Source organism: Tupaia chinensis, unplaced genomic scaffold, assembly GCF_000334495.1.
Source record: "Tupaia chinensis unplaced genomic scaffold, TupChi_1.0 Scaffold000147_1, whole genome shotgun sequence".
Taxonomy (NCBI): Eukaryota; Metazoa; Chordata; class Mammalia; order Scandentia; family Tupaiidae; genus Tupaia; species Tupaia belangeri.
The window spans coordinates 9091204-9117106 of record NW_006159617.1 but is presented as its reverse complement, the minus strand read 5'-3'; the positions used below and the strand labels follow the sequence as shown (position 1 = coordinate 9117106).

The 25903-nt window shown below is 40.1% G+C and overlaps 1 protein-coding gene across 3 annotated transcripts in view; it reads left to right on the top strand.

The window, feature by feature from the left end:
* Positions 1-25903, top strand: part of PCSK5 (proprotein convertase subtilisin/kexin type 5) — a 537419-nt gene that overhangs the window by 236557 nt on the left and 274959 nt on the right. For all 3 annotated transcript variants that reach the window (XM_014586632.2, XM_006145503.3, XM_014586633.2), the window contains exon 9: positions 7695-7795. In XM_014586632.2, coding sequence (XP_014442118.1) covers positions 7695-7795 — 101 coding nt within the window. The remainder of the gene's footprint in view (positions 1-7694; positions 7796-25903) is intronic.

The following is a 25903-nucleotide window of genomic DNA, read 5'->3' as shown; positions in this document are numbered from 1 at the left end:
GCAGGAATCCTGCTACATGATAAAGCTGTGTGCCTAACCTTCCTTAGTGTCAAAGAGCATTAAAGAGCTCATCTATTTATCACCCCTCCCCACCTCCCAAAACTTACCCCAAGTTCTGTTTTACAGATAAAGCTCCCCTCTCTCTTCAGTCATTCCCACCATTAAATGATCTTCTTCGGGGACTTGTTCAGCCTTAAACTTATTATCTGTGGTAATATGTCTTGGTGATTGAGATTTGGAGACCATCACATGATTCCTGGGAGAGGCTCTGTGCGCCAAGGTTTGGAGAATATATGCTTGGCTTCGCCCTCTCCTGATGTCATTTTATTTATTTGTGTTCAAAACGAATTTGCTGCCTGGAGCGTTTCAGGGTTGGCCTGAACCACCAATTCCACGTGGAGGAATCGTCTTATTGCTTTTAATGCTTTGAAGCTACACGTTTCCTTTGGCGGAAACATCCTGCTCCCCTCCCTGTCCCCCACCACCCCATTCATTTCTCAGGTGCAGTCCCCATTTGCACTGGCTTGCTCTCTATCATCCCTGTTTCTTCTTTTGAGTTAGAAAATGTCATTATTTTTCATGAGTCAAAAACTAGCAAATCCAGATGTGTTCGGTTTGTTGGGGCGTTTGAGACATATATTCTCTCAGGAATGTTAAAAAGTGGGAAGGGAACTTTGTTCCTGAGAAGGTCTGATCTGTGACTGTGTCCTGAAGGACAACACCCTGCCCACTTACTGCCTTGGGCCAAACCTCAAGGCCGATTCTACCTTCGTTTGGGCTAGTGGTTTGGCACCGTTGCCTTTGCTCTCGTGGATGACTACACTCTAGAACTCCGTTTTTGCTTTTGCTGCTATTTCAGGATTTAGTATCTTAACCACTTACCAACCCTTTAGTAGCTGTGTGTCCTTGGGCAAGTTGTTTCCCCTCTTTGAGCCTTAATTTTTTAACCAATAAATAATCTATTGTCCTTGCAGAACTTTTATGGGTTGATATGTAATTTTATACACACACACACACACACAGACACCCCTCTTACATTGCCTCACTTATTCAAATTGCTCATGGTGATAATTTCAGGAGGAACACTGAGTCTGGGACAGCAGTAGTAGTTGAAAGTAATAGGTATACTTCAATTTGGATTTTCTCTCTCTATATATATATATATGTGGGGACTGTAAGAAGTTTACAGAAAAAAATGGAACTAGAGTATAAATTTGTTTTGGTGCACATTTTGCAATCCATGCATAGATTTTCTTTTTTTTTTTTCTGGGGTTTTGTTTTTTAGATTTTTGCCATAGGACATGTGTGCTCTCCCAGACAGAGACGGGGGTGGGGGGAAGGTGAAGAAATCATGCCCCCCCACCACCCCAAGGAAGAGGGTCATGTTGCAGTTCTTTCTTCATTCTCCTTCTCAGGACTTTGGGCATGTGTGCACATGCGCCTGGCATGTTTTTCAAGCCACTGGGTCCAGGACTTCAACTATATACTTGGCCATGTAGTATCCAGCACCTTAACCTCCATGTCACCTGCTGGCCCCAAAATCCATGTATAATTTTTTTCAATTATGCATTTATCATGAGTTTATTTTTAATTTTTCAATTTACATTTAATTATTATCTGTCTTTTCTCATGAACTTTTTTTTTTTTTTGAGAGATTTTCACTGTAGGGCGCGTGCGCTCGCCAGACAGACAGAGAGAGACATAGGGACAGAAAGTGAGAAATCACCCCCCATGGGGGATGGTCACGCTGCAATCCCTTCTCCTCCATTCTCCTCTCGGGATCTTGGGCACGCACGCACACGCGCCCGGCGTGAGTTTTAAGCCACCGGGTCCGGGACATGAACCGCGGTCGACTACGTGGGAGTCCAGTGACATAGCCATTACGCTAACTGCTGGTTCCCTTTTCTCATGAACTTTTGAAGACTCCTTCTACACACATAGTTATTGTAAACTGATGCTAAGTTTCTGTGAGTTCTATTTGGATAATCTAAAAAGAAGTGACCTTGAAGTGTTTCCTAATGAGTGGGAGGGATGAAAAGATAGAACAAAATGAGTATAAAGGAGCTTGATTTTAGCAATTGCTATTAGCAAGTAGATATTGTGCCTCTCTTGGTGCCTGGAGCTGAACTAAACCCCATGGAATACTGAAACAACCTAAGACAGACTACTTCTGTCGTGGTAATGACACAGCTGTAAGCAAAACCTGATGCTTGCACTTGGCCTTGACAGGTTCTCTTCACAACACAGGAGTGGGATTTTGTGTGAACTTGTCCATTGTACTGAAGTTTACACTAGTCCTGGTCACTTCTGCGGACACAAAGAGCACTCATTGGTCTTTGGTTCTCTTCTATTTCACTGTACTTCGTCAATCAGTTTCTACTCTTCTATTCAACGGACACATTTAAAATTTAGTTTCTGCCCTTACTCCCCATAGCTGTGTCTGAGACAGCTTTCTTGGCACATTTCTAATCCAAATCCAAATCAACACCAGAAACACTTTCAACCTAACAGACAGTGGAATTATTGCGTGTTTTAAAAATATCTGTTCAGTTGCTCCTTTTAACAGATATGAGACAATATGGCACCTTCAAAATAAAACCGATCAGAAGAGATGAGGGAGAGAGAAAAACTCTTCCCTGCGGGGTTGCTGTGAAGGCTTGTCACTTAGGGCCAAAGTCAATCTGAACGGAGAGTCCCTGGAGAATTACGTCAACAGGCTAAAATCAATGGTCAATCAGCTCAAATAATGAAATGTGAAATATTAGGAAATAAGAGCTTGGGATGAGAAAAAGTGAGGTTCTTCTCAGAGGAGCCTGACTAGACCTGAACAGTACCCACCCCTCTCACCAAGGAAAGATGACATCCCTTACATGGTGGAGTCCAGAAACCCATCTGCTACTGATCCTGAGAGAGGCTGAAAATCTAATTTGCTGATCAGGACAGCTTTGATCTGGCTCGGGGCCTGGTGTCCTCTCCAGTTTCCTTCACTCTGATGAACAAACATGATATTTTCTTGAGCAATCTGAGAAGTTCTTTGTAGAAAAATTCTGTTTCTGATTTGGGTGGTGAATTGAGGGAATGTGGAGCATGCAAGATGTGCCACCGGGACTGAAACCAAATTCGGAGACGCTCTTTAAAATGGAATCTAAAAAGTGCTTTATTGTTCTGGCTTCACATACAGAGTCCCTGGACTCCCTGCCCCATGTAGTGGGCCGACTGTTGAATGCGACTTTCCTTTAAATTACCCTGTCAGATCCTGTATGCATGCTCTGTGATTAATAGGGTTACCCCATGTGGTTCCAGTTTTCGGAACATCATTTTTCTTCAAGATTGCATGCTCCGTGGTGGTCTTTGCCTTTTCTTTCTGAAGAGAGACATAAAAATTCTCAGATACGGTGGCTTCGCTTAATGATGAAAACCCTGTCTTAGATCTTTCCGGTAATTTACACCTAAATATCTCCACCACTGACAGTAACTTCCTCTTGAAATAACCCAGCTGGAATTTCCACTTAGAACAGGATAAGAAGGGAGTGAGGATGGCTTTTTTCTTGTCTCCGCCTTCCTTTTAGCCTTCTTTTCCATCATCTTTCTGCCCCGCCCTCTTTCCCCTTCTATTCTCAAGTTTCATTTATTTAAAGCGGCTGGAAAAAAAATTATAGCACCATAGTTACTTAGAATTCCACAAGCTTGCCTGTATTAATAGCAGTTAACACTTCATTGGTGTGTATATATAAATATACTGAGTAGCTTTTTATTTAAGAATATATACTATATGGATCTACCTGGCGGCTACATGTGGATGGAGCATATTCCTATTACAAACCCGACATCATAAAATTTTAATTGTCCACATTGAAGGTTGGCTAAGGTGTTTATTTGTTGTACTCAGAAATGCTACACACACTTGGAGTGTTTATTCTGGCTTTGTTTCTGTGCATTAAAAGTGTCTGGTGCAGCTGAAGAATAAGCAAAAAGAGCCAAGTGGGAAAACATCATGAAAAATCTGGAAGCCAGGCACAAGTCATTGAAAAACAAAAAAATGAGGGACAAAGGAATGTGGCCGTGGGGTGAGGTAAAATGAGAAGAATGCAAGCAAGGCTATCTCTCTGCAAGAGCAGATCTGGACACCTGGAAACAAGCTGCTCTGCTGTGTTTGTGCATTGCATTAGGAACTAGTGCTTTGGGAAATAGGGCTGCAGTTTTAGTCCTAGTTTCAAAAGAGGAAGAAATACTTTTTTAATAATTTAGCAATCGAGGGGCCAGAAGGTGGCATAGTGGTTAAGGCACTGGACTCCCATGTGGCTGACCTTGGTTTGAGTCCTAGACCCAGAGGCTTGAAAATCATGTCTGCCATGTATGCATGCATGCCCAGAATTTCAAGAAGAGAATGGAGGAGAAGGGATTATGGTGTGGCCATTCCCCTTGAGGATGATTTCTCACTTTCCTCCTCTCTCTCTGGCAAGCACTCACACCCTAAGACAAAAACCTAAAATGATAATAATAATAATAACTTAGCAGTCAAATTCCTGTTTATATATTAGAAAGACTACAAAACAGGAGCTCTAGACTTTTTGCATGCCCTTGTGCATTTGCAGCACTAATCATGATAGCCAAGGTGTGAAAACAACCTTTCCATCTAAGTGTGCATCAGCAGATGAATGGGCAAAGATTATTCGGTCATCCAAAGAAATCCTGTCATATGCTACGCTATGGATGATCTTGAGGACAATATGATAAGTTAAATAAATCCAACACAAAAAGACAAAGACAATCTATGAAGTACCTAGAGTAAGCAAACACATAGAAAGTAGAATGGTGGTTCCCATGGGATGAGGGGAAAGAGCGTGAGGACTTGGTCATTGGGTATAGAGTTTCAATAGTGCAAGATGAAAAGGTTTGGAAATATTGTATAGCAACGTGCATGTAATTAATAATGCTATATTGTGCACGTGAAACTTGTTTAGAGGGTAAATTTATATTATGCATTTTTAAACACAATTTAAAAATGCCTTTGTAAAGTCAACAATGAAAAATCGAGTTTCTTGACTTAGAGAGGTATATAGAGCTCTACCCAAACATCCTGCAAGGGTCAGAGGTTAGCAGATACCAAACTCTGTTAATCAAGAAACAACTTCCTATTTGTCAAGTGCCTCTCACAATTCTGTTGTTGCAGTTATTAGGAAAACACAGTGCAAGCTTAATCCCCCCAACCTGTACTGATGTGATTCTGTATATGTTTTCTTCATTCTTCCACTAAGTTTGTATCAGTACCTGTACCTGCCTGGTACACATAGTCTATAACAATAGGAATAAATCTGTCAAAAGAGAACTAAGACAGTAAGAACTAATGGTCTCATGAGAAACCAAATCAGCCAGGATATCAATCAAGAAGATCTGTAACAGATAAGAAAAGAGTCCACTCAAATATTCTCATGCGGTATAGAAGAAACTTCTAAAAGATCCATCTCTAATAAGTTATGTAGCTCTTTCTTCCTTTGGAGCTCAAATTTCCTTCCAAACCACATTCAGCTGATCTTCACATTCCTCTTGAAGAAAGCACCTTCAAATTACAGGGCTTTGTTTTCAGCTGCCTCTACCCACCTCCATCTTTCAGCTGACCTTTCACATCAGTTTTCTTATTTGTACTATTGGTCATATACTTGTCTTGATGCCCAAGAAAGATTTACTAATACCTTCCAATAATGGCAGTGAGATCGCAAACTCATCTCACAAGCCTTGTGCCTTCTCAACAAAGGTGATTTTAGTCCCAATAAGACAAAAATAATAATCTGGGAAGAGGGATTTTTTTAAATCTTAGAGCAATTATAATGGTTTCCAGAATCTTACTCCATAGTCTTTCATTTCTTTTGTTAAGGATAATTTAAATTTACTTATTTATTTATTTAGTAGTAAGACAATAATGAAATGGAGTTGAAAATCATTGCCCTTGCTGGGTAATAATGTTATTTGGCCACAGCTGAAGTGAACTGGACTCAAGCCAAGATGATAAAAATGATCTAGTTCTTAGATTTTGATTAAAAAATAAAAATGGAGAAATAGCTCATCTCCTATAATATACAAGCATACACTTAGTGCTGTAATTGCATCTCACATACACTGGGTCCAACATCATTTTTAGTTTCTTGTTACATCTCCAAGGAAGTCTTGGTTTATCCATGCAACAGTTCTGTGAAGTCTAAAACACATCCATACCAAAGGGTCCTTCTATGGCAGAGCATATTTTTGGCTTAAAACCTGTGGTTCATCCAAGGTAACAGTTGTTCTAGGAGGACAGAGACTATGTACTTTTAGTTTATGCTACCACTGTCTTACTCAGTGTCTGGTTGTTGATTCAACATGTTTGATTATTTTTAAATGTTGAGAATGGACCAGCCCTACAGCTGAGTGTTTAAGGCAACCAGCTCCAACAAGGCCAGCCACGTGGTTTGAATCCCTTCCCCACTGGTCTGAAAAACATGTCAGGCACATGTGTGTGCCTGCCCCAAATCCTGACAGGATGAGAAATCAAGGAGAATGGATTGCAGTGTGATTACACCCCATTGGGAGTGCTTACTTTCCCTCTCCCTCTTTATTGCTCTTTTTGTTTCTCTGTCTCTTTCAGGTGAGTATATGTGCCCTGTCAATTTTTTTAAATGTTGGCGTAATGAAAGAACTTTAGGTTCTGGGCCAGCAGGTGGTGTATTGACTAAGCTGCTGGACTCACACATAGCGGGTTGTGGTTTAGGTCCCAGACCCTGAGGCTTCAAAATCACTCTGGGTACATGTGCGTGCATGTCCAAGATCCGAAGTGGAGAATGGAGAAGGAAGTATGGTGTGGCCATCCCCCCAGAGGGATGATTTCTCATTTTTCCTCTCTCTGGTTCACACACGTGTTCTATGTAAAACAAAACAAAACAAACAAAAACACTTCTGTTTTAACCAGAACTGGCACTACTATTAGGCAAGTGGGTGCCTACAGGGCCTTCAGGTTTTAAGACATATGCTCATTTTAGTTCTGACTGATTTGAACCAAAGCGGAGTCCAATTTTCAAACCCTTCTCTTTAAAAAAAAAAAAAAATTTAGGGACCAGCAGTTAGTGTAATGGCTATGTCACTGGACTCCCATGTAGTTGACCACGGTTCAAGTCCCAGACCCGGTGGCTTTAAGTGCCGCCAGGTGTGTGTGCGTGCATGCCCAAGATCCCAAGAGGAGAATAGAGGAGAAGGGATTGCGGCATGGCCATGCCCCCTGCGGGGGGTGATTTCTCACTTTCTGTCTTTCTGGTGAGTGCATGAGCCCTATAGCAAAAACCTCTCTAAAAAAATTATTTATTAAGTATTATTATAATTCTGTTTTTTAATATTTACTATAGAGCTTATCAGAGAGAAACAGAAAGAGGAAGGGAAAGTTGGAATGCAAATCATCAGGTCCAGGACCTGAACTGCAGCCAACCATGTGGGAGTCCAGCGCCTTAACCACCATGTCTCCTGCTGGCCTCAAACTATTCTCTTTTAAAGTTGATTCACAGGAGTGATTTTTCTGGAAGTGATAAGGTCATGGGAGCTCAGAAAAGAGAAAGTGAAACCAAATATTTCAATTTCTCCATTCCACTTTTATGAGTAAATTTTTTTCTACTTGCATATGACTTACATTGACCCCAGAAACCTACATTTTTTTCACTTCTGTCTTCTAGATCACGACGGATCTGAGGCAGCGTTGCACGGACAACCACACCGGGACGTCAGCCTCAGCCCCTATGGCTGCAGGCATCATTGCACTAGCCCTGGAAGCCAAGTAAGCCTTGATCTCTATATGTCTTCACTGGTGACAACCCCTGAACTGAAGGAAAACTCACCCCTTCCCTTGCTTATAGTCCCTAGCATACGAACCCAGAATATAAGCTTCCCGATCTCACCTTTAAAACTTGAAAGATTTGGACTCTAAAAAAATTCTCCTATATTCAGAAGAAAAGTTTTTGGGTTTTATGTGCTTAAAAAGAAATCACACTGTGTAATGATTCTATTATGCAGTCATAGTGTAAGCATGCCAGTTGGCTCCAACACGCTTGCCTTGTTGAGGTTTTATTCTAGTCTGGGAATGTTCCTGGGAGTATCAGAGAGGTTAGGTCTGCCCATTTCTGGTCTCTTTTTCTGTAGCCCAGCAAAGCAGCTCAGATCGTGTATCTAGAGCATAATCACAGATTGACTCTGGGGGACAGACTATGTCAAGATCATATGACAAGAGCCTAGGGACAAAGACAACCCACTCCTCTCAAATCCTGTTCAAACTCTGTCCGAAAAGATCACTTTGAAAGTCTCCCTTAGGCTATTGGTAATAGGTCTCATCTCTTCTTTTTCTAAGAACAAATACGTTGATTTGTCATAACTTTTTTGAAAACCCAATACAGATCTAAAAATCATTTGTCCTTAATTTCAAAATCCAAGATGCTCAGAAAACCAAAGGTTCTTTTGTAAATTTAATTCCCAAATTCATTTGATGGCAAAGCTTGTCCTGGACTGTTTTGAGTCTGTTGACAATCTTTATTTATTATAGTTATTGTAAAAATTTCTTCATTGCAGTTCAGAAAGACGTATATATTAGTGCTGGCTCAGACCCCACTGGAGGTTTTATATATAATCTTATGTTATGGGAACTATCTCTGAAAAAATGTTGAATTTCAAATGCATCTGGTCTCAGGGTTTTAGGAAAGGGATTGAGAGCCTTTTCTCTGAGACTTTCCTTGCAGGAGGATCAGAAAAAAAAAAAAAAAGGAGCTGAAGTAATGACTTCAGCGTCTTTCCATAAATAGCCTTATACCCCTGCTCCAGGGAGGAATGCAAAGACTCATTCAGCTGGTTGCGCTGGAACAAGAGCAACTGCAGGTTACAGGGAAGGAAAATAAGGGTTGTGAAGGGGCTCGGACATTTCCGTTAGAATGGTGCTAGTTCATTCTCCCTGCACAGGTGTCTTCCACCACTTAGAGCTGCTTTTCTGTAAGGCAGAGGGTCTGTGTTCAGTTGGGCTTTAATATCATGTAGACACACTAAATTGTTAAGTCATACAATGCAAAACAGGGAAACGAACAGTCCCTGGATGTGAAGCCACATCTGGGTAGCCTCCCCTGCCTAAGCCTTAGCCTGGAACTCAATCCAAGCACCCATGAACGTTTAGATATCTTCTTTTTGCCAAGGTTAATTATGAAATTATCTGAACACATTATATCTCAAAAGGTGTTAAAAATGTGGATTTAGCAAGGAACTGGCACTTAATCTTATTAAATTCTCACTTTATAACTTTTCACTGTAGTGTTCTGGCAGCAGAAATCTCTGTTAAGTGTCTGTGTTTTTAATTTGGTGAACTCTAACTAGGACTTTTGAAAAATACGTTATTTTCATTCTGAAATTCTTGGTTGTTTCTCTGGAATATTTTCTTGTTCACAGACTATTGGGGGGAAAAAAATTGAGAAATTCTTCCACAGCCCCCCTCCATAAAAAGGCTACGATCACAAACTCAAACTTGGCAGTCCGATATTCTACCTGTCAGGACACAGGCAGAGGTGGGAAATATTTCCATTTGGGGAAATATTACTGTAACACTGTTATTTTCAACAACAATTCTCTTGGACCAGCCCCATGGCCTGGTGTTTAAGGGAACCAGATCACATATGATCAAGCTCATAGTTCAGATCTCAGCTCTAGTGGCTTGAAAAATAAACCAGGCATGTGTGCTTATGTGCCCAAAATTCCACTAAGATGGAGAGGTGGAGGAGGAGGGGTTACAGCATGACCATCCCCTACTGGGGAATGCTTTCTCCCACTCCCCTTCTCTCTGGTGAGTGCATACACCCTTTGGCACATAAAACTTTAATTAATTATTAATTTTTAAAAATTATTTTAACTAATTAAACTGAAGTACAAAATGCTTACTGTGCCTCAAACAGCTCTCTCAATAAAATAATTTTACTTTGAAAAAAAATTTTAAAAATAAGGTTACTTTGGGGCTGGATAATACATTGAAAGACTGTAACTATTTTTGTTTTGCAGTTTGAGCTGTTCATTTTGTTTGGTTTTTGGTTTTTGCCATAGGGCATGTGCATTTGCTGGAGAAGGAAACTGAGAAATCACCCCCCAGGGGAAATGGCCATGTCAAATTCTCTCTTCTTCATTTTCTTCTTGGGATTTTGGGCACACACACACATGCGCCTGGCATGAGTTTTATTTAAGCCATTGAATCAGGTACTCACTAAACCATGTCAGAGTCCAGCATCTTAATCACCACGCCAAGTGCTGGCCCAACATTTTTGAGCATTGTTTAAAGATTTATTTATTTTACTTATTTATTTATTTTTACCAAAACTTGTAACAGGAAGGTCCCAGGGTATGAGCTACCTGGAAAATCCATTGTATTTAGCTTTTTAGCAGTCCAGCCCAATCACGGAGCCAAAATAAAGTGAGAAAGAATAAACCTTTCCTTATAACTCTGTTGGTTTGTCCTAGAAGACAATATTTGCCTGTAACTGAAGCTACAATTACAGGAAAGAGGTCTGAGTACTAAAGGGGTAGGTCAGGTGTTGATGTTAGACTTGCATCAATAAGCAGTGGGCCTCCAGTTGGAACAAAAAGTATCTAAAACTAAGAAATTACAGAGAGGAGCTCAAATAGCAGTGCACCAAGCTGCAATTGTTCTAGCCCTTTCAAATGTCCCTCGCTCACTTACCCTGCTGCCCACCTCACACCCTCCGCTTACACTACTTCCTCTCAGCAGCGCCTAAACTTTGGTATTTTGAGATTCCTTCTTTACTATCACAAGTTGAAAAGCCAGAACTGCAAGGTATTCCCTTCTGAGGAGAAAGATAGAAAGCCCCAGCTAGGCAGAGTTAAGGCTGAGGACACTGCTGTGCTCTCCAGATATGCACAGTCTGCCCACATAGGGGTTTGCTTAGTAACCGGATGGGCTGAGCTTTCAGGAAAAAGCCACAAGTAGAGCTTTTCAGCCCCTTTTAAGTGCATATCCTATGGGACCAGCAGATAGCATAACGGTTACATTGCTGAACTTTCATGTAGTTATCCATGGTTTGAGGCCTGGACCTGGAGGCTTAAAACTCATACCAGGTGCATGTGCATGGTTGCCCAAGATCCTGAGAGGAGAATGGAGGAGAAGGGATTGTGGCATGGCCATCCTGCCCCAGGGAGTGATTTCTTGCTTTCTGTTTCTCTCTCTCTGTCTCTCCAGCAAATATACACGTCCTATAGTGAAAATCTCTTGAAAACAATTAAAAAATAAAATAAAAAGTAAGTACATCCCAGCTGCCCCTGTACCTCAGAACAAAGGTACCACTTGTATGGATATCACTAGATCGCAGTATTTACTCAGAACAGCAGGGAAAACTCCTACCCCCTCAGCTTCCCTGTGGCCAGCTTCCTTTACACTCCCTCCGTACCAGCGTACACCAGGAGACTTGCCTGGGTCAGCAGGACTCGGGGTTCTGTTGTGGATACCACTTCTACCATTGACCTTGGCCATTCTGAAGCCTCCCAGGAAGGGGAAAAGGTTACAAAACATAGAAACCTAGGTTTAAAATGTCCAGATCTCTTACCTGAACTTAACAAAAGGTTGCATTAACTTTGCTGTGACAGACAATAGGACACTCAGGTCATCTTCAATGTACGTGGTATATAATAACATGCATTGCAGCAATTTCCACGACAACCCCCCAAACCCCGCCCCAGGTACTTGAATGAAAGTGGTCTACTCCCAAGACTGGAAGAGTTCTAAGTTTCTCTACAAAATCTGTCTCCTTATCTTTTTGGGAGGTGTGAGTGTTGAGCCCCTTTTGATTATTTCAGCTCTATGGCCACCTCCAAATCTTGCCTCTTTGATAACTGAGGCAATCTCCTTCTTGTCTTCAAAGATGCTTCTAAAAATCATGAACAATTTCAGAATAAGAGAAAATACTGTTATCTTAAAAGAGAATAGAAAAAGAAAAAACACTTTTCGTGTTGAGGTACCTTCAGCACATATTTCTTGGTTCAGAAGATTTGTAATATCGGGACCAGCAGTTAGCGTAATGGCTATGTTGCTGGACTCCCATGTAGTCGACCGTGGTTCACGTTCCGGACCCGGCGGCTTAAACTCACGCCGGGTGCATGTGCATGCGTGCCCAAGATCCCGAGAGGAGAATGGAGGAGAAGGGATTGCAGCATGGCCATCCCCCCTGGGGGGTGATTTCTCGCTTTCTGTCTCTCTGTCTCTGTCTGTCTGGCGAGCGCACACACCCTATAGTAAAAAAAAAAAAAAAAAAAGATTTGTAATATTTCAATTTGGGGGATTTTACAGATTTGGGGGGTAATTTTCTGGTTCTTCAGCTGACTGAATAAGGATCATGTATTCACTGATTACGAAGGAACTAATTACCATCTGAGCCATTGCTACTTAAAGTAATACCTTTTTATATGGAATTATTCATAAAGTTCAAATAAAATGAGTGTCCTAGGAAGCAGATTTCATAAAGAAAGAAAGTAATGAAAGATAACTGTACTAATGTTAGGTTCGCAACCAAGAGCAACAAGTAATGCTGGTAAGGTTCTTTGCATCTAGACCTGGTATGTATTCCTGGCACTTTAGACTTGTTGGAAAGGGGTGGTCAGGGGAAGGAGCTTGCTAGCAAATGATGCTTCATATAAAATGGTTTATAAAAATAAAAGGTAAAATAACTGACATCCATATAAGTACAAAGTGCTCAGAATAATAAACTATTTTATCAAAAGTTTATCTGACCTGGGACCAGCAGTTAACATAATGGCTATGTCACTGGACTCCCATGTAGTCGACTGTGGTTTGAGTCCCAGACCCCGTGGTTTAAACTCACGCCAGGCGCATGTGCGTGTGTGCCCAAGATCCCAAGAGGAGAAGGGAGGAGAAGGGACTGCAGCATGGCCATCCTCCCTAGGGAGTGATTTCTGTCTCTCTGTCTCTGTCTTTCTGGTGAGCGCATGTGCCCTATAGCAAAAACCTCTCAAAAAAAAAAAGTTTACCTGACCTGAGACTGCAATTTCGAGCAAAGAAAAACCAGTTTAGTGGGGCATTTTATATGTTAAAATGTCAACATTAACTCAGGTACTCAAAATTTTAAATTTACTGGACAAACTTTTTTGCCTTGAATTGCAAAAGGTTTTTCACTGGAAAATGGCAGAGTATGGTCAGCAGTCAGGAAATGTTACTATGTATTGTGAGTGATAAATAAAAGGGACTGAGTGGAGTGGAGGCTTCTGCAATGTTTTAGGACTTAGAAGGTATTGACATAAAGAATCTAGCACAAATATTTGGTTTAAGTGACCCAAAAGTCTTTTCATCAAATTTCTTATCTCGGGAGCCATAGGAATACTTTATTTAGAAAAGAACCAATATATAAAACAAAGTTCGGTGGCAGCTGTTACTTAGACTAGAAATATACCTATACATCTGAAACATTTGGTGCCTTTCAGATGCTCTACAGACACGTTTCTAGGTAGGCTCATGTACTTTTTCTGATGACTTTTTTTTTTTTATTATTACAAGTGTTCCTTCACCACTAGTTTATAGAAAACACCATACAGATACGTGGACAACATGTACACACACACAGAACACAGAGTATAGAATGTAATCCTCGGTCATTTAGACAATCTATTATTGTACTACAGATATTTTCACAAATGATATCTTCCAAATGAGGTTTACACTCCTTGAGAATAAGGATTATATCTTACTACCTTTATTTAAGTGTACTTAACAAATATATTGAACACTAGAAGAAAATTAAAGCATTATGATAGGCACTGAGTGAATTAAGACCTCATTCGCATATTCATAAATGTGCCTCTTTTTTTTTGGAGAGGTTTTTGCTATAGGGCGTGTGCGCTCGCCAGACAGACGGAGACAAGAGACAGAAAGCGAGAAATCACCCCCCAGGGGGGATGGCCATGCCGCAATCCCTTCTCCTCCATTCTCCTCTCGGGATCTTGGGCACGCACACACTCGCGCCAGGTGTGAATTTTAAGCCACCGAGTTCAGGAGGTGAAGCGCGGTCGACTACGTGGGAGTCCAGCGACATAGCCATTACGCTAACTGCTGGTCCCCATAAATGTGCCTCTTGACTTCAAAGAATTTTATTGTGTTAGGGGAGCACATATACACTACCAAATGTACGCAAATTACTTAAGAGTGCCAGTGACTTCGTTTTGGGGAAAAGATTGAAGGGCATAGGACTTGGGTGAAAATAGAGTGATCCTCTTTGATGAGTCAGAGTGGGGCATTGGTTCCCTAGCATTACTGTACGTACCCTCTGTGGCCCCTAAGCATAATGTTTTGAACAAGGTCAATTATCAACAAATACTAAATTATTGGGTTGTTGGAAAAGTCATGCATTTTTGCATAGAAAAAATACATTATAACTTTCCTGACAGCCCAATAAATCAGCTAATCCAACCTTATTTTATTTTATTTATTTATTTATTTTGAGAGAGAAGTATTTACTATAGGGTACACAGGAGAGTCATAGAGACAGAAAGTGAGAAATCAACAGTCAGGAATGGCACGCCGTAATTTCTTTTCCACCATTCTCCTCTCAGGATTTTGGGCCCAAACACACATGCACCTGATGTTAATTGCGGGACCAGCAGGTGGCGTGGTGGTTAAGGCGCTGGACATTCCCACATGGGCAACTGAGATTTGAGTCCTGGTGTTAATTGCAAGCCTCCAGCTCGGGAATGGAACCACAGTCGGCCAAGTGTGAGTCCAGTGCTTTTGCCACTATACCACCCAATGGTTCCCCAACCTTATTTTTTGTTCCATGAAATCGAGTCCTAAAGAAGTAAGCAGAATCGTTCAACTTTATTTATTAATTATTTTTATCTTCAGGTCTTTTGATAATCAGTTGATACTGTTTAGTGATTCCTGCTTCCCACACTGCGTCAACTCATCTCTCATTTGTATAATACATTCAGTAGAACTGGACTATACCTGGCTGGATAGATACACTCTTATTCCTTCTCTCAACTTCCAAGGGAAGTTACTCTACCTTTCATCTTTAGTAGGAGGGATCAATCATGTGAGACATGGAAAGGGCAGTATATAAAAAGTTAGAGAAGTTTAAGCCAAAGGATGAGTCATACCATATGCTGTTGATTTCAGAAAACCATCCTGGGGCCAGCGGGTGGTGTGGTGGTTAGGGAAGCCGGATCCCACAAGGCTGACTGCATGGTTTCAGTCCTCTACCTGGCAGCTTGAAAAACATGCTAAGCACATGTGTATGTATTGTATGTGTGTCTAAAATCCCAAGAGGAGAATGGAGAAGAGATTGTAGCAAAGTCATGCTCTTTAGGGGGTGCTTTTTCTTTCTTTCTTTCTTTCTTTCTTTCTTTCTTTCTTTCTTTCTTTCTTTCTTTTTTTAGAGAGGTTTTTGCTATAGGGCACGTGCACTCACCAGAGAGAGACAGAGAGACAGAAAGTGAGAAATCACCCCCCAGGGGGGATTGCCATGCCGCAATCCCTTCTCCTCCATTCTCCTCTCAGGATTTTGGGCATGCACTCACACACGCCTGGAGTGAGTTTAAGCCACCTGGTCTGGGATTCAAACCACGGTCGACTACATGGGAGTACAGCGACATAGCTATTATGCCAACTGCTGTTCCCAGGGGGTGCTTTTTCACACTCCTCCCCCAAAGAGTACACATGTTCTATGGGCAAATTAATAAAACAAAAGTACCACCCTTCAAATTATTTTTTTCTCAGGAAATTAAACTGTCTGTATTTCTTGTAATCTTAAAAAGTCCATCTACATAAATTTTATGGGTTCCTGATTAATCAACCATTGTATGTATATATTTCACATTTCATAATCTGTCTCACCTGTGTACATCTCCAAGATGGGAAAAATACAAGGAAATGCTCCAAATGTGCGAGATAACAGTTTTCGTGAGGAGTTTATACCTGGGATGGTTGCAAGAGAGTCTGGAATTTTAAACAAACTAGTTCTGAGTTAAAAATGACTCATTGGAGGGCTTTATGTTTCTAGAACTGAACGTGATCAGGGGAGGCCACATCAAAAGGAGTTGATAGACATAATCATTTCTAAACATTGGGGTTAGCATGTTAGTACAGATAGCCTGTAAACCAGCCTTATCTTCTTTGTTTCTTTTTTTTTAATTAAAAACACATTTCACTATAAAATGTTCCATTAAACATGTTCCCAAGTGCCACATTCAGCTGCATGAAATGTTGCAGGGTCAGGGAACACAAATGTACTTGCTTATTGAGGTAAAATTGCAGAGGACGTTGCAACCCTTTTTTCTGAGGAGAGTTTTATTTATTTTAATTAGAACTTAGCACATACACAAACGGGGAAAAATACAGGCCTATATGCCCAGATTCTGTACAGTTTAGCAGGATAAAGAAGCAGGTCTCGGGCATCCTTTCTTACACACTCTTAAGATGTCTTGTGTATTGGAATGTTGTAGTTTGGACTTGGGATTCAGCTAAGATTTCTGGCATGAATGACTGGGCTATTGCAGCCTGAAGAAGACGAAGAGAATTAGAAGGTAATGAGAGAGGTGAGCTGAAAAGAAGGTTTGTGAGATAAAAATAGCACAGGCATTTCAACTTGGGGCAGAGTGGACAAAAAAGGGATGTACTTTCCTGGATTATTCCCTATAGTGACATAATTGTAACCAGACCCATGGAGCAGTTACCGCGGGCCTTCTGCCAGGCCTGTGCATGAAAATAGCTTTGTTATGTCTACATACACACAGACAATACACTCTGTCCTCTAGCGCTTTTCAAGTTCGAGTTATGTAGAAGCCAATTTTCCCTGGACTCGACTTTGTACTGATGGTTTCAAACAGTGCAGCTTCCAAAGGTGTCCATTATAGCTGGGAAAGCCCTGGCCGACAGGTTCATTCACCGTGGAGCATCTTGAGACGTAGCCAGTGCTTTCCATCTCCTCCCCTAGCTGAGAAGACATTCGAATGTGTTGGATAGTTCAGTTGCTCAGAGACTCAACTAAGGATCTTAGGGAATGTACCTGCCTCTTTATGCTCAGCTGTACTTTTTTTTTTTTAATTTTGCTATAGGATCCGTGCACTTGCCAGACAGACAGAGAAGAGAGAGAGAAAGAAAGTGAGAAAGCACTGTCTTCCCCCCACTTCCTGAGGTAGCCTGGCCAGGGTGGTGACAGTGGCAATACAAGTGGGTAGACTGAGTATACATGGTGCAGGTATGGTCAACAGGGAATGTGTTCGATCTGTGCCTTGGGGAAAAGGAAAAACATCAAGCCTGATGCTTAGTTTGCTGGACTTGGGTAGATCCTACTGCCACTTACAGAAGATAACCTTTATTTTTCCCATGAAATTCTAAGAACTAGATGAAGCATTCAACTCTAATGGGACAAGAAGGTCCTTGGGGCTACAGGAACTACAGATCTTGTCCTCTTCTCTTCCCTTCTCTTCTCTTTTTTCTTTTTCAAATTGCTAAAGAGTGTGTGTACTCACTGGTGTGGGAGGAGATGGAAGAAATCACTTCTTATCGGGCATGGTCATGCTGCAGTCCTGTCTCCTTCTCTTCATCCTGTTGGGATTTGGGGCATACATGCATATGTGCCCAGAGTATTTTTTAAGCCAATGAAACCAGAATTTGAACCATTGTTGGCCGTGTGAGATCCTGCTCCCTGCACTTAGCTGCAGGGCTGGCCCAGCCTACGGGTCTTACAAAAAGGCCTGCAGCACTTTTTTTCCTGCATTGATTTTAGTACTCTGGCGATGTACTCGTGTCCTCTTACTTCTTTGGAGCTGATTTCTGTAGCTGGGTGCCCATGCACTTCACTGTGGGATGAGTTAGCTCTGTATCAATTTCCCTCTTCTACTGCAGGTGGGAGTGTGGTATCCACAGTGGGAGTTTGGGGTTCAGATTTTCAGAGGGAAGTTCTTTCCTTTATTGACTATGCTTTGGTATAACAGTGCCCTAGCAGTTAATTAATCTTCAGAAAATGCCTGTTAGTAGATTATGATTGTTATAAATGAGACATTTCACATTTTTCAAAAGTGAAAGAAAATTTGAAATACAGACTTATTTACATTATAGATTGCTCATCTGCTTCTTATCTTTTAACTTAAATAGGGTGTTAATAGCAAGTTTACTTTTATGCATTTGCCAGATAAGATTGCAGAGAAAATCTAATAACTTATTTGTGACACGTTTACAAGGAATATGCAAAATTTAGTATTCAATTTTAGTATCTTGAGTATTTTTGGATTTTGCTCACTGCTAGGAAGTTTTTGTTCTTGATAGTGCCTATGGAAACACCCTGAATATTAACAAATATAATTTTCCTTACTAAGAAAGAGAAAAAGACCTTTTTCGAGTTCCTTTAGTTTCACATCGTAGTCCACTACTTAATCACTTTAGACAAAGCATGTTCAAAGGTATTCTTCGTAATGTCTCATTGGTCGCCTTCAGCAAATATCACTATCTTCATATGTGAGGATTCTCAGATGTACTCCTAAGCTCTAATTTGAAACCCAGTCAAAGTTCAAGTCTGTTTATTGCCAGTGTTCTTCGGCTGAGTTTTGAATGATTTCGGCCTAGATATACATTGTTATAGCCTATGGATTTTTACCTCTAGGGCATATTTGTCATATAAGAGTGGTGATTTTTTGTGTCATTTGCACAGACGGGTATAACTGTTCTTGATGACACTAGAACCTGCTTTTTGTTTAACTGAGTCCAGCATTCTTTTTTTTCTCTCTTTTAAAAAGTTTAATTATAATTACTTTTGCCAGCAACATGAGATCAAAAGTAAGAGATAGACAAATAACAAATTGGAAAACACATAATTCCACCAATTTATAAGATTTATTTATCCTGACATCAACAAGTCAATTATGGCATTTGATGTGTTGAAAGCTCCACACAACACATTCACAGAGAAATAAGCTGCAATCCCTGAAATAGAACATGTAATATGAAAAGGAAGACATTGTTTACAAAACGGGATTTCTTTTTTTTCTTTTTTGAATGGGATTATTTCTTAACATCTTGGAATATATTTTCATTTCTCTGTGATGATTCTGAATCATATTAGTAACCGTATACATGATTAAGGTGAAGTAACATTTTATGGCCTTTGCATTTCTGGAAAAAGCAGTTAGTCTGCAAAGGCTGGTAATGTCATTCCCGACCAAAAAAGATCATAGTCCATCCAACCACCACACCCTGCACATGAGATTCACATCCTGAGACAGAAGAATCTTCTTACTGCTGTCCCCCGTTGAGTGTGGAGATACTGAAATGTGCAAAAAGATAAATAAAAGAGAAAATGATGAGGTGAGGGGAACCAGCAGTCAGCCTTCATTGCATGCTTGTTCCTTGCCAAATACCAAGCTGAGTGCTTCCATTGGTAATCTCATTTAATCCTCATAGCAGATTCTTGGGTTCAGGCATTATCACCAGATTATTTTTCTATCTTCAGTGGGCGGTCTAGTTTATCTGAAAAATTCAGTACACAAGCAGGGAATGTTGGGATGAAGGGAGAGAATTTGATTGAAATTCAAGATAAGGAGATGTGCTTCCTGAACAGCCCTTGGGGGTGTCTGCTTGTTACTTAGCTGTTGGAAACCTTTGCAAACCACTTGAAAGAATGCTATGGAAAGCTTCCTGGAGAGAGGATGATCTGAGAGTGATCACATTAGTCATGGTGAATTCTTCCTCACTGCTCTGAGTTTGGTGCATTGGACTTGACATCTAATAGCCTCCTTTTCCATAGCAGATGTATTCCATTTTAAATTGTCATTGTGCTAAAACTCTCAGTCACGTGGGATCCCATATCTGGAATATAGAAGAATTGTTATCAGTTGGTCTGTGGAATCTTAACTCTGGAAGGTTGCCCGGAGACCATCTGGTCTGTAGAGATGCTACTCGGTCAGCATGTTCAAGGATCACCAGGCAAAGGAGATTAGGGAATGCAGGTCGTTTTGAAGATAAGGTATAATTTTTAGATTTTTAGAAATTTTTTAAGTGACCTACTTTGAAGTTATATACTACTTTGTCTTATCTATTAATTGTCTTCTATGAAATAATGCTGTACTTATTAGGCAAAATTTAAAGTGACCAATCTCACATTGATTCCCAAGTTGAAAAAAAAAAAAAAGGAATGCCTCTCTTTGAAATCCAGAAGATTGAGATCTTTTTTTTTATTCTAGTAGTGCTTGCAAACATAACCCTGATTTCATTTGCCATTATTGTCTTTGAAGGAAGTAAATATTTATTTAACACTCCACAAAGAGAAATCTCATGACTATCAATATTATTAGCAATACAAGCATTTTTTTAAAGAGATTTTTTTCTATAGAGCACGTGTGCTCACCAGAGAGACAGAAAGTGAGAAATCACCCTCCAGCAAGGACGGCCATGCTGCAATCCCTTCTCCTCCATTCTTCTCTTGGGATCTTGGCACACACGCACATGGGTCCAGTGTGAGTTGTAAGGTCCCACAAACTTTTCTTTTTTTTCTTTGAGAGCTTTTTTTGCCATAGGGCGCGTGCACTCGCTAGAAAGACAGAGACAGACAGACAGAAAGCGAGAAATCACCCCCCCCCCAGGGGGGATGGCCACACCGCAATCCCTTCCCCTCTATTCTCCTCTCGGGATCTTGGGCACACACACGCGCCCAGTGTGAGTTTAAGCCACCAGGTCCGGGACTCGAACCGTGGTCGACTACATGCGAGTCCAGCCACATAGCCATTACGCTAACTGCTGGTCCCCTAAAAGCATTTTTTAAAAGTTAGATTATTGGGGACCAGCAGATGATATAGTGGTTATGTTGCTAAATTCTTACATGACTGACTGTGGTTCAAGCCCTGGACCTGGAGGCTTGAAACTCATGCCAGACATGTGTATATGTGTGCCCAAAATCCAAAGAGAATGGAGAAGGTATTGTGGTTTGGCCATCCCCCTGGGGAGTGATTTCTCACTTTCTGTCTCTCCAGAGAGCACACGCACCCTATAGTAAAAATCTCTCCAAAATAAAACCAAAAAAAGGTAGATTATTATCACTGTTAAAAAGAATATATATTTCAGACAGAGAAATATAAGTTGAAAGCCTTTCAATACTGTTTTCTTTTTAAAATTTTGTCAGATAGTACATGTGCTCACAGGAGTGATGAGGAGAGAGAGGGAGAGTGAGAAAGCACCCCCAGTGGGGGATGGTCAGGCTGCAATCCCTTCTTGCCCATCTCTCCCTTTTTTCAGGATTTTAGGCATGTAAGCACATGCACCCAGCTTGCTTTCTAAGCCTCCAGGTCATAGACTTGAACAACACATTCAGCCATGTAGGATCCAGCCACCTTAACCACCACACTACCTGCTGGCCCTCAATATAATCTTCAACGGCTATTTTAAAGCTTGTATAGTGCAGTAACTCCTAATGCTAGAGGCTAGTTCCAAATATTTTTAATATATGCAATATACTTATTGTGAAAATATTTCTATAAATAACATATTTATGTATCTTTATACCTTATGGTATATTGCTTTTCCTTCAGATCCTGTTAGTTCTATCCTTCCCATTAGTTTTTTTTTAATCAAACTTTCTTTTTTTTTTGGAGAGGTTTTCGCTACAGGGCACGTGCGCTCGCCAGACAGACAGAGAGAGAGACATAGAGACAGAAAGCGAGAAATCACCTTCCGGGGGGATGGTCACGCCGCAATCCCTTCTCCTCTATTCTCCTTTCGGGATCTTGGGCACACACGCACACGCGCCCAGCATGAGTTTTAAGCCACCAGGTCCGGACGTGAACCGCGGTCGACTACGTGGGAGTCCAGCGACATAGCCATTATGCTAACTGCTGGTTTCCAATCAAACTTTCTAATCAAAGAATGTTTCATCCGACCTGCAGTCAATTCAGATTAGATTAAAGAAGATTCCAGGTCTTTCTGAGTGCTATTTGGCTTATTTGTTGAAAATTAGATTTATAAGAACTGATACTCAAACTGAATTTCAGAAGTGTGTTTCAGAGTCACTCAAAAAGGCAGAAATGGGGCTGGATGGTCGCACAGCAGCAGAATGTGGTGCTCTGTGAAGCTGACTCACCCAGAAGGTTCTGAGTTCCCCCCAGAGGTCTACCTGAGTACCTCGGGCATATGTGTACCCATGGTGCCTGGCTGGCTGAGGCATGGAGGCTGGCATGTGTCAAGACCCTGTTGGGGGTGTCGGGTCTCTGTTTCTCTCTGTGAGTGTGTTACTCTCTCTGTCTCTCTTGCTTATGGACAAAATAAATGTTTTTGAATCCTTTACAAATCACCTCATGCTCTTTTATGTTGTTATATAAATACTCATATTACCCAGGGTCATAGTTATTGCAAATATTTTATTAATTTTTTATTGTAGTTCTTGCTAGAATGCATGCATACTTACCAGAGGGAGGAGAGAGACAGAGTGAAAGGGGGAAAGGAAAAAAATCAAAACCCAGACACAAAAGCTGACTGTCATTATAGACACTGAACATTGTTTACATAGTTAGCTAATAGAAGGATACTTCAGGGGACCTACCAACAATTCATGGAAATGCATTCTCCTGGGGTGGGGTTCGGGGGGCAGTAGACAGCCATGCCACAGTTCCTTCACCTCCATTCTTTTCTTAGGATTTTGAGCATGCAGGCACACACACACCTGGCATGATTTTCCAGTCGCCTGGTCTGAGACTCAAACCTCACAGTCAGTCATGTGATATCCAGTGTCTTAACCTCCATGTCACCTGCTGGCCCATATTTTATCAAGTTTCTATTTGCTTTCAAGTTTTCTTAAACTATTTTGACATAGAGAACTTTTTTTTCCACTTTTTAGTTATAAGTCAAATATATACGTGTTCTTTGTGAATTCTTCAATTAGATAATCATGTGTGATCTTTTGATAGCTTCTGCAGAATCTTCAGTATGCTGATGAAAGCTACATATGCTTTCCTCTAAAATGTACCAAACAGATGTAATAGAATTTGCTGGACTCCAAGAAAATCTGTGGACCCCAAGTTAAGAACCCTTAGTTTAAAATGTCTGCTCTTATCTCAAAATCTATTCATTGACAACTTACATTTGACCTAGTGTTTTTTTAATTTCATTTATAACATCAGTGTTTAACCAGCTAGAATTTATGTTGGTTCCCAGTGTAAGGATTTATATTGAATTTATTTTTCTTTGCCAGAGGGCGCATGTACTAACCAGAGAGAGACAAGAAGAAAGGGTAAAGAGTAAGCAACCCTCCATAGGAATAATCATGCCGCAATCCTTTCTCCTCCATTTCTCCACTCTATTGGGATTTGGGGCATACACGCACATGCATCCAGCATGTTTCTCAATCTCCCAGGTATAGGACTTGAACTATGGCTGGCCATGTGGAATCCATTGCCTTAACCATCAAGCAATGGCGCCTGCCCTAAACTGAATTTTTATTGGAAACCCACTTGCTCATGTCATTTGTTAAATAATTTATCTCTTCTAAAAACAATTTGTTTTGCATTTTTGAAGGTGTTACATTTATGAAATCTTTTAGAGCTTTCTGTTCAATTATTCTGTCAAGTTTTCAGACATTACAGAATCATTTCATGTTTTAAACATTTTCTTACCTGTTCATTTTTCTGGATAAAACTTAGAATCATTCTATTGTGTTCCAAAACAATCTCGGTGGCAGTTTATAACAATTGTATTAATCTTGGCTTCTTTACAACAGTGGGTTTTATCGTTCACAAAAAAAAGGTCTGTCTCTGAGTTATTTAAATCTTCCTTTTATTAGCATAATAATGTTTTACATTTGTCTTTAATTCTGTGCTTTTTGGTTTAGACTTATGTTTTGGAATAGTAAATGTTGATTTGCTTTGCTATTACCATTATGCCTTTAACCAATTATTGTCTATAGCAGAACTATTGTTTTTTTGTATTTTTCTTATCTCTAGCCCCTTTAATTTGCATTATGTTATAGCTGATTTTTTTTTTTCCAGAATGGATGCATGGCATCCAACAATAGTAATACTTGTCTCTGTTCATTTGTAATGAGTATTCTTTGCATTTGTTCTTACTGTAAGGTGGTACAAATTGATCATTATAAGTTCAGATTTTGGAATCAGGCTGACTTCCATTCCAGTCTTGCCTCTATTTGGGTAGCTTTGGTCAAGTGAAGATTGTGTTTCTTAATCTTATGGAGTTTTGGTTTCTTCAATCTGAAATTTAGTCAGTAACTTGGAATCACAAGATAGTTGCTAGGGTTAAATGAATTTAGGTATATGAAAAGTCCTACAAATATGGAAGTGCATGTCATCATAAGGGGCCTACCAACAGTTCAAGGAAATGCATATTATAAAAAATACTTGCATTTATTTCAAATTATTTTGCAACAACATAAATTCCTACTTTAATCATTTTTCCATTAACTTTTTGAAGTACCCTTGTATTAGCTAACCATTTAAACAATATTCAGTGTCAATAATGACAGTCAGCTTTTGTGTCTGGATTTTGATTCTTTACTTAACCTTCTATTTCGCTTTTTTAAAAGTTTATTTATTCTGTGAGACAAAGTGAGAGATATGCATCCTCAGCAGGATAATCACACCACAATCCATGCCAGTCTCAGCCAGACTGGATTTTAGGCATGCATGTGTACCTGGCACACGCAGGGAAATCGCAGGATATGAACTCTGAGTCTTTCCCATATGGGTCCAGTTGCAGTACCAGTGCACCACCACCTGGCTCCTGTTTCTTTCATTGCTTTTTTTTTTTTTGGATGGTCTTTGTCGTGCCTTTACAGCATTTCTGGTTTTATTAAATATTTCTTTAGAAATGGCATTTGGGTGTTTTCTCAGTTAAGATATAGTTTCTCAGGCTAGATTTATTGATATGATTTATTAGGATAATAGATTTCCCATGTATATTAATTAAATTTAGTTCGTTAATATGCTGTTGGTTTAGTTTTAGCATATTTTACTTATATCTTTGATTCTAATTTCCTGAAATTTATAGTTTATACATTCCTTTACTGAATTGTGTGTGTGTATTCTACCTTATTACAGCAGATAACAACATTAATTGTGTACTTACAGCAGACAAATAACATCTTTTAATAGTATACATGATAGTTTATTTCGTTCAATCTTTGTATCTTATAGAAAAATATAGGTTGTATAGGGAGTTAGGCTTTTTAACCCAGGTTGATTTGACCTTCAGACTCTGGTCTCTACAAGTTCTTGGTATACAGAACTACAGTTACTGTTAAATTCTCAAAATAAGTAGTGGAATTTTGGAACTTGTATTTCCGAAGACCTCGGGATTGCTGTTCTTGTAACTTTGAAGGAAATCATTTGGCCCCCAAGCCTTTTTTGGAGGTAAATTCTTTGATTAAAAAAAATTTCAATTTAAATTTTCATTCATATTCTCCAGCACCATGTCACTTCATACGATTTTCGGATTTATTAGCCCATTATTTTATATAGCATTTTCTTTTTTCCCCATTTTATTTATTTATTTATATTTTTCCACTTTATATTTTCCATTTATTTTACATATCAAAAAATGTAAATACTTATACACCATAGTCCTTGACAGTTAATAAGCAACTTTCAGAATTTCCAGAAAACTGAATTTTTTTTTTATTAATTCACTTTACACCATCCCAACACACAAATGAATTTTCCATCCAAAATACACTGTGCATTGGCTCAATCAAGCACATCCACATACATGTTCTCAGCAAATAGTTTTCCGATTCTTACGTCCTGCATACCTTGCCCTTTGTCTTGCCATCCCTGATTCCCCATCCCCCACCCTCTGCTATGTCCCATCTTCCTCCCCCATTGTCCCTGGCATCCATGGTTGCCCTCCATACCTTCC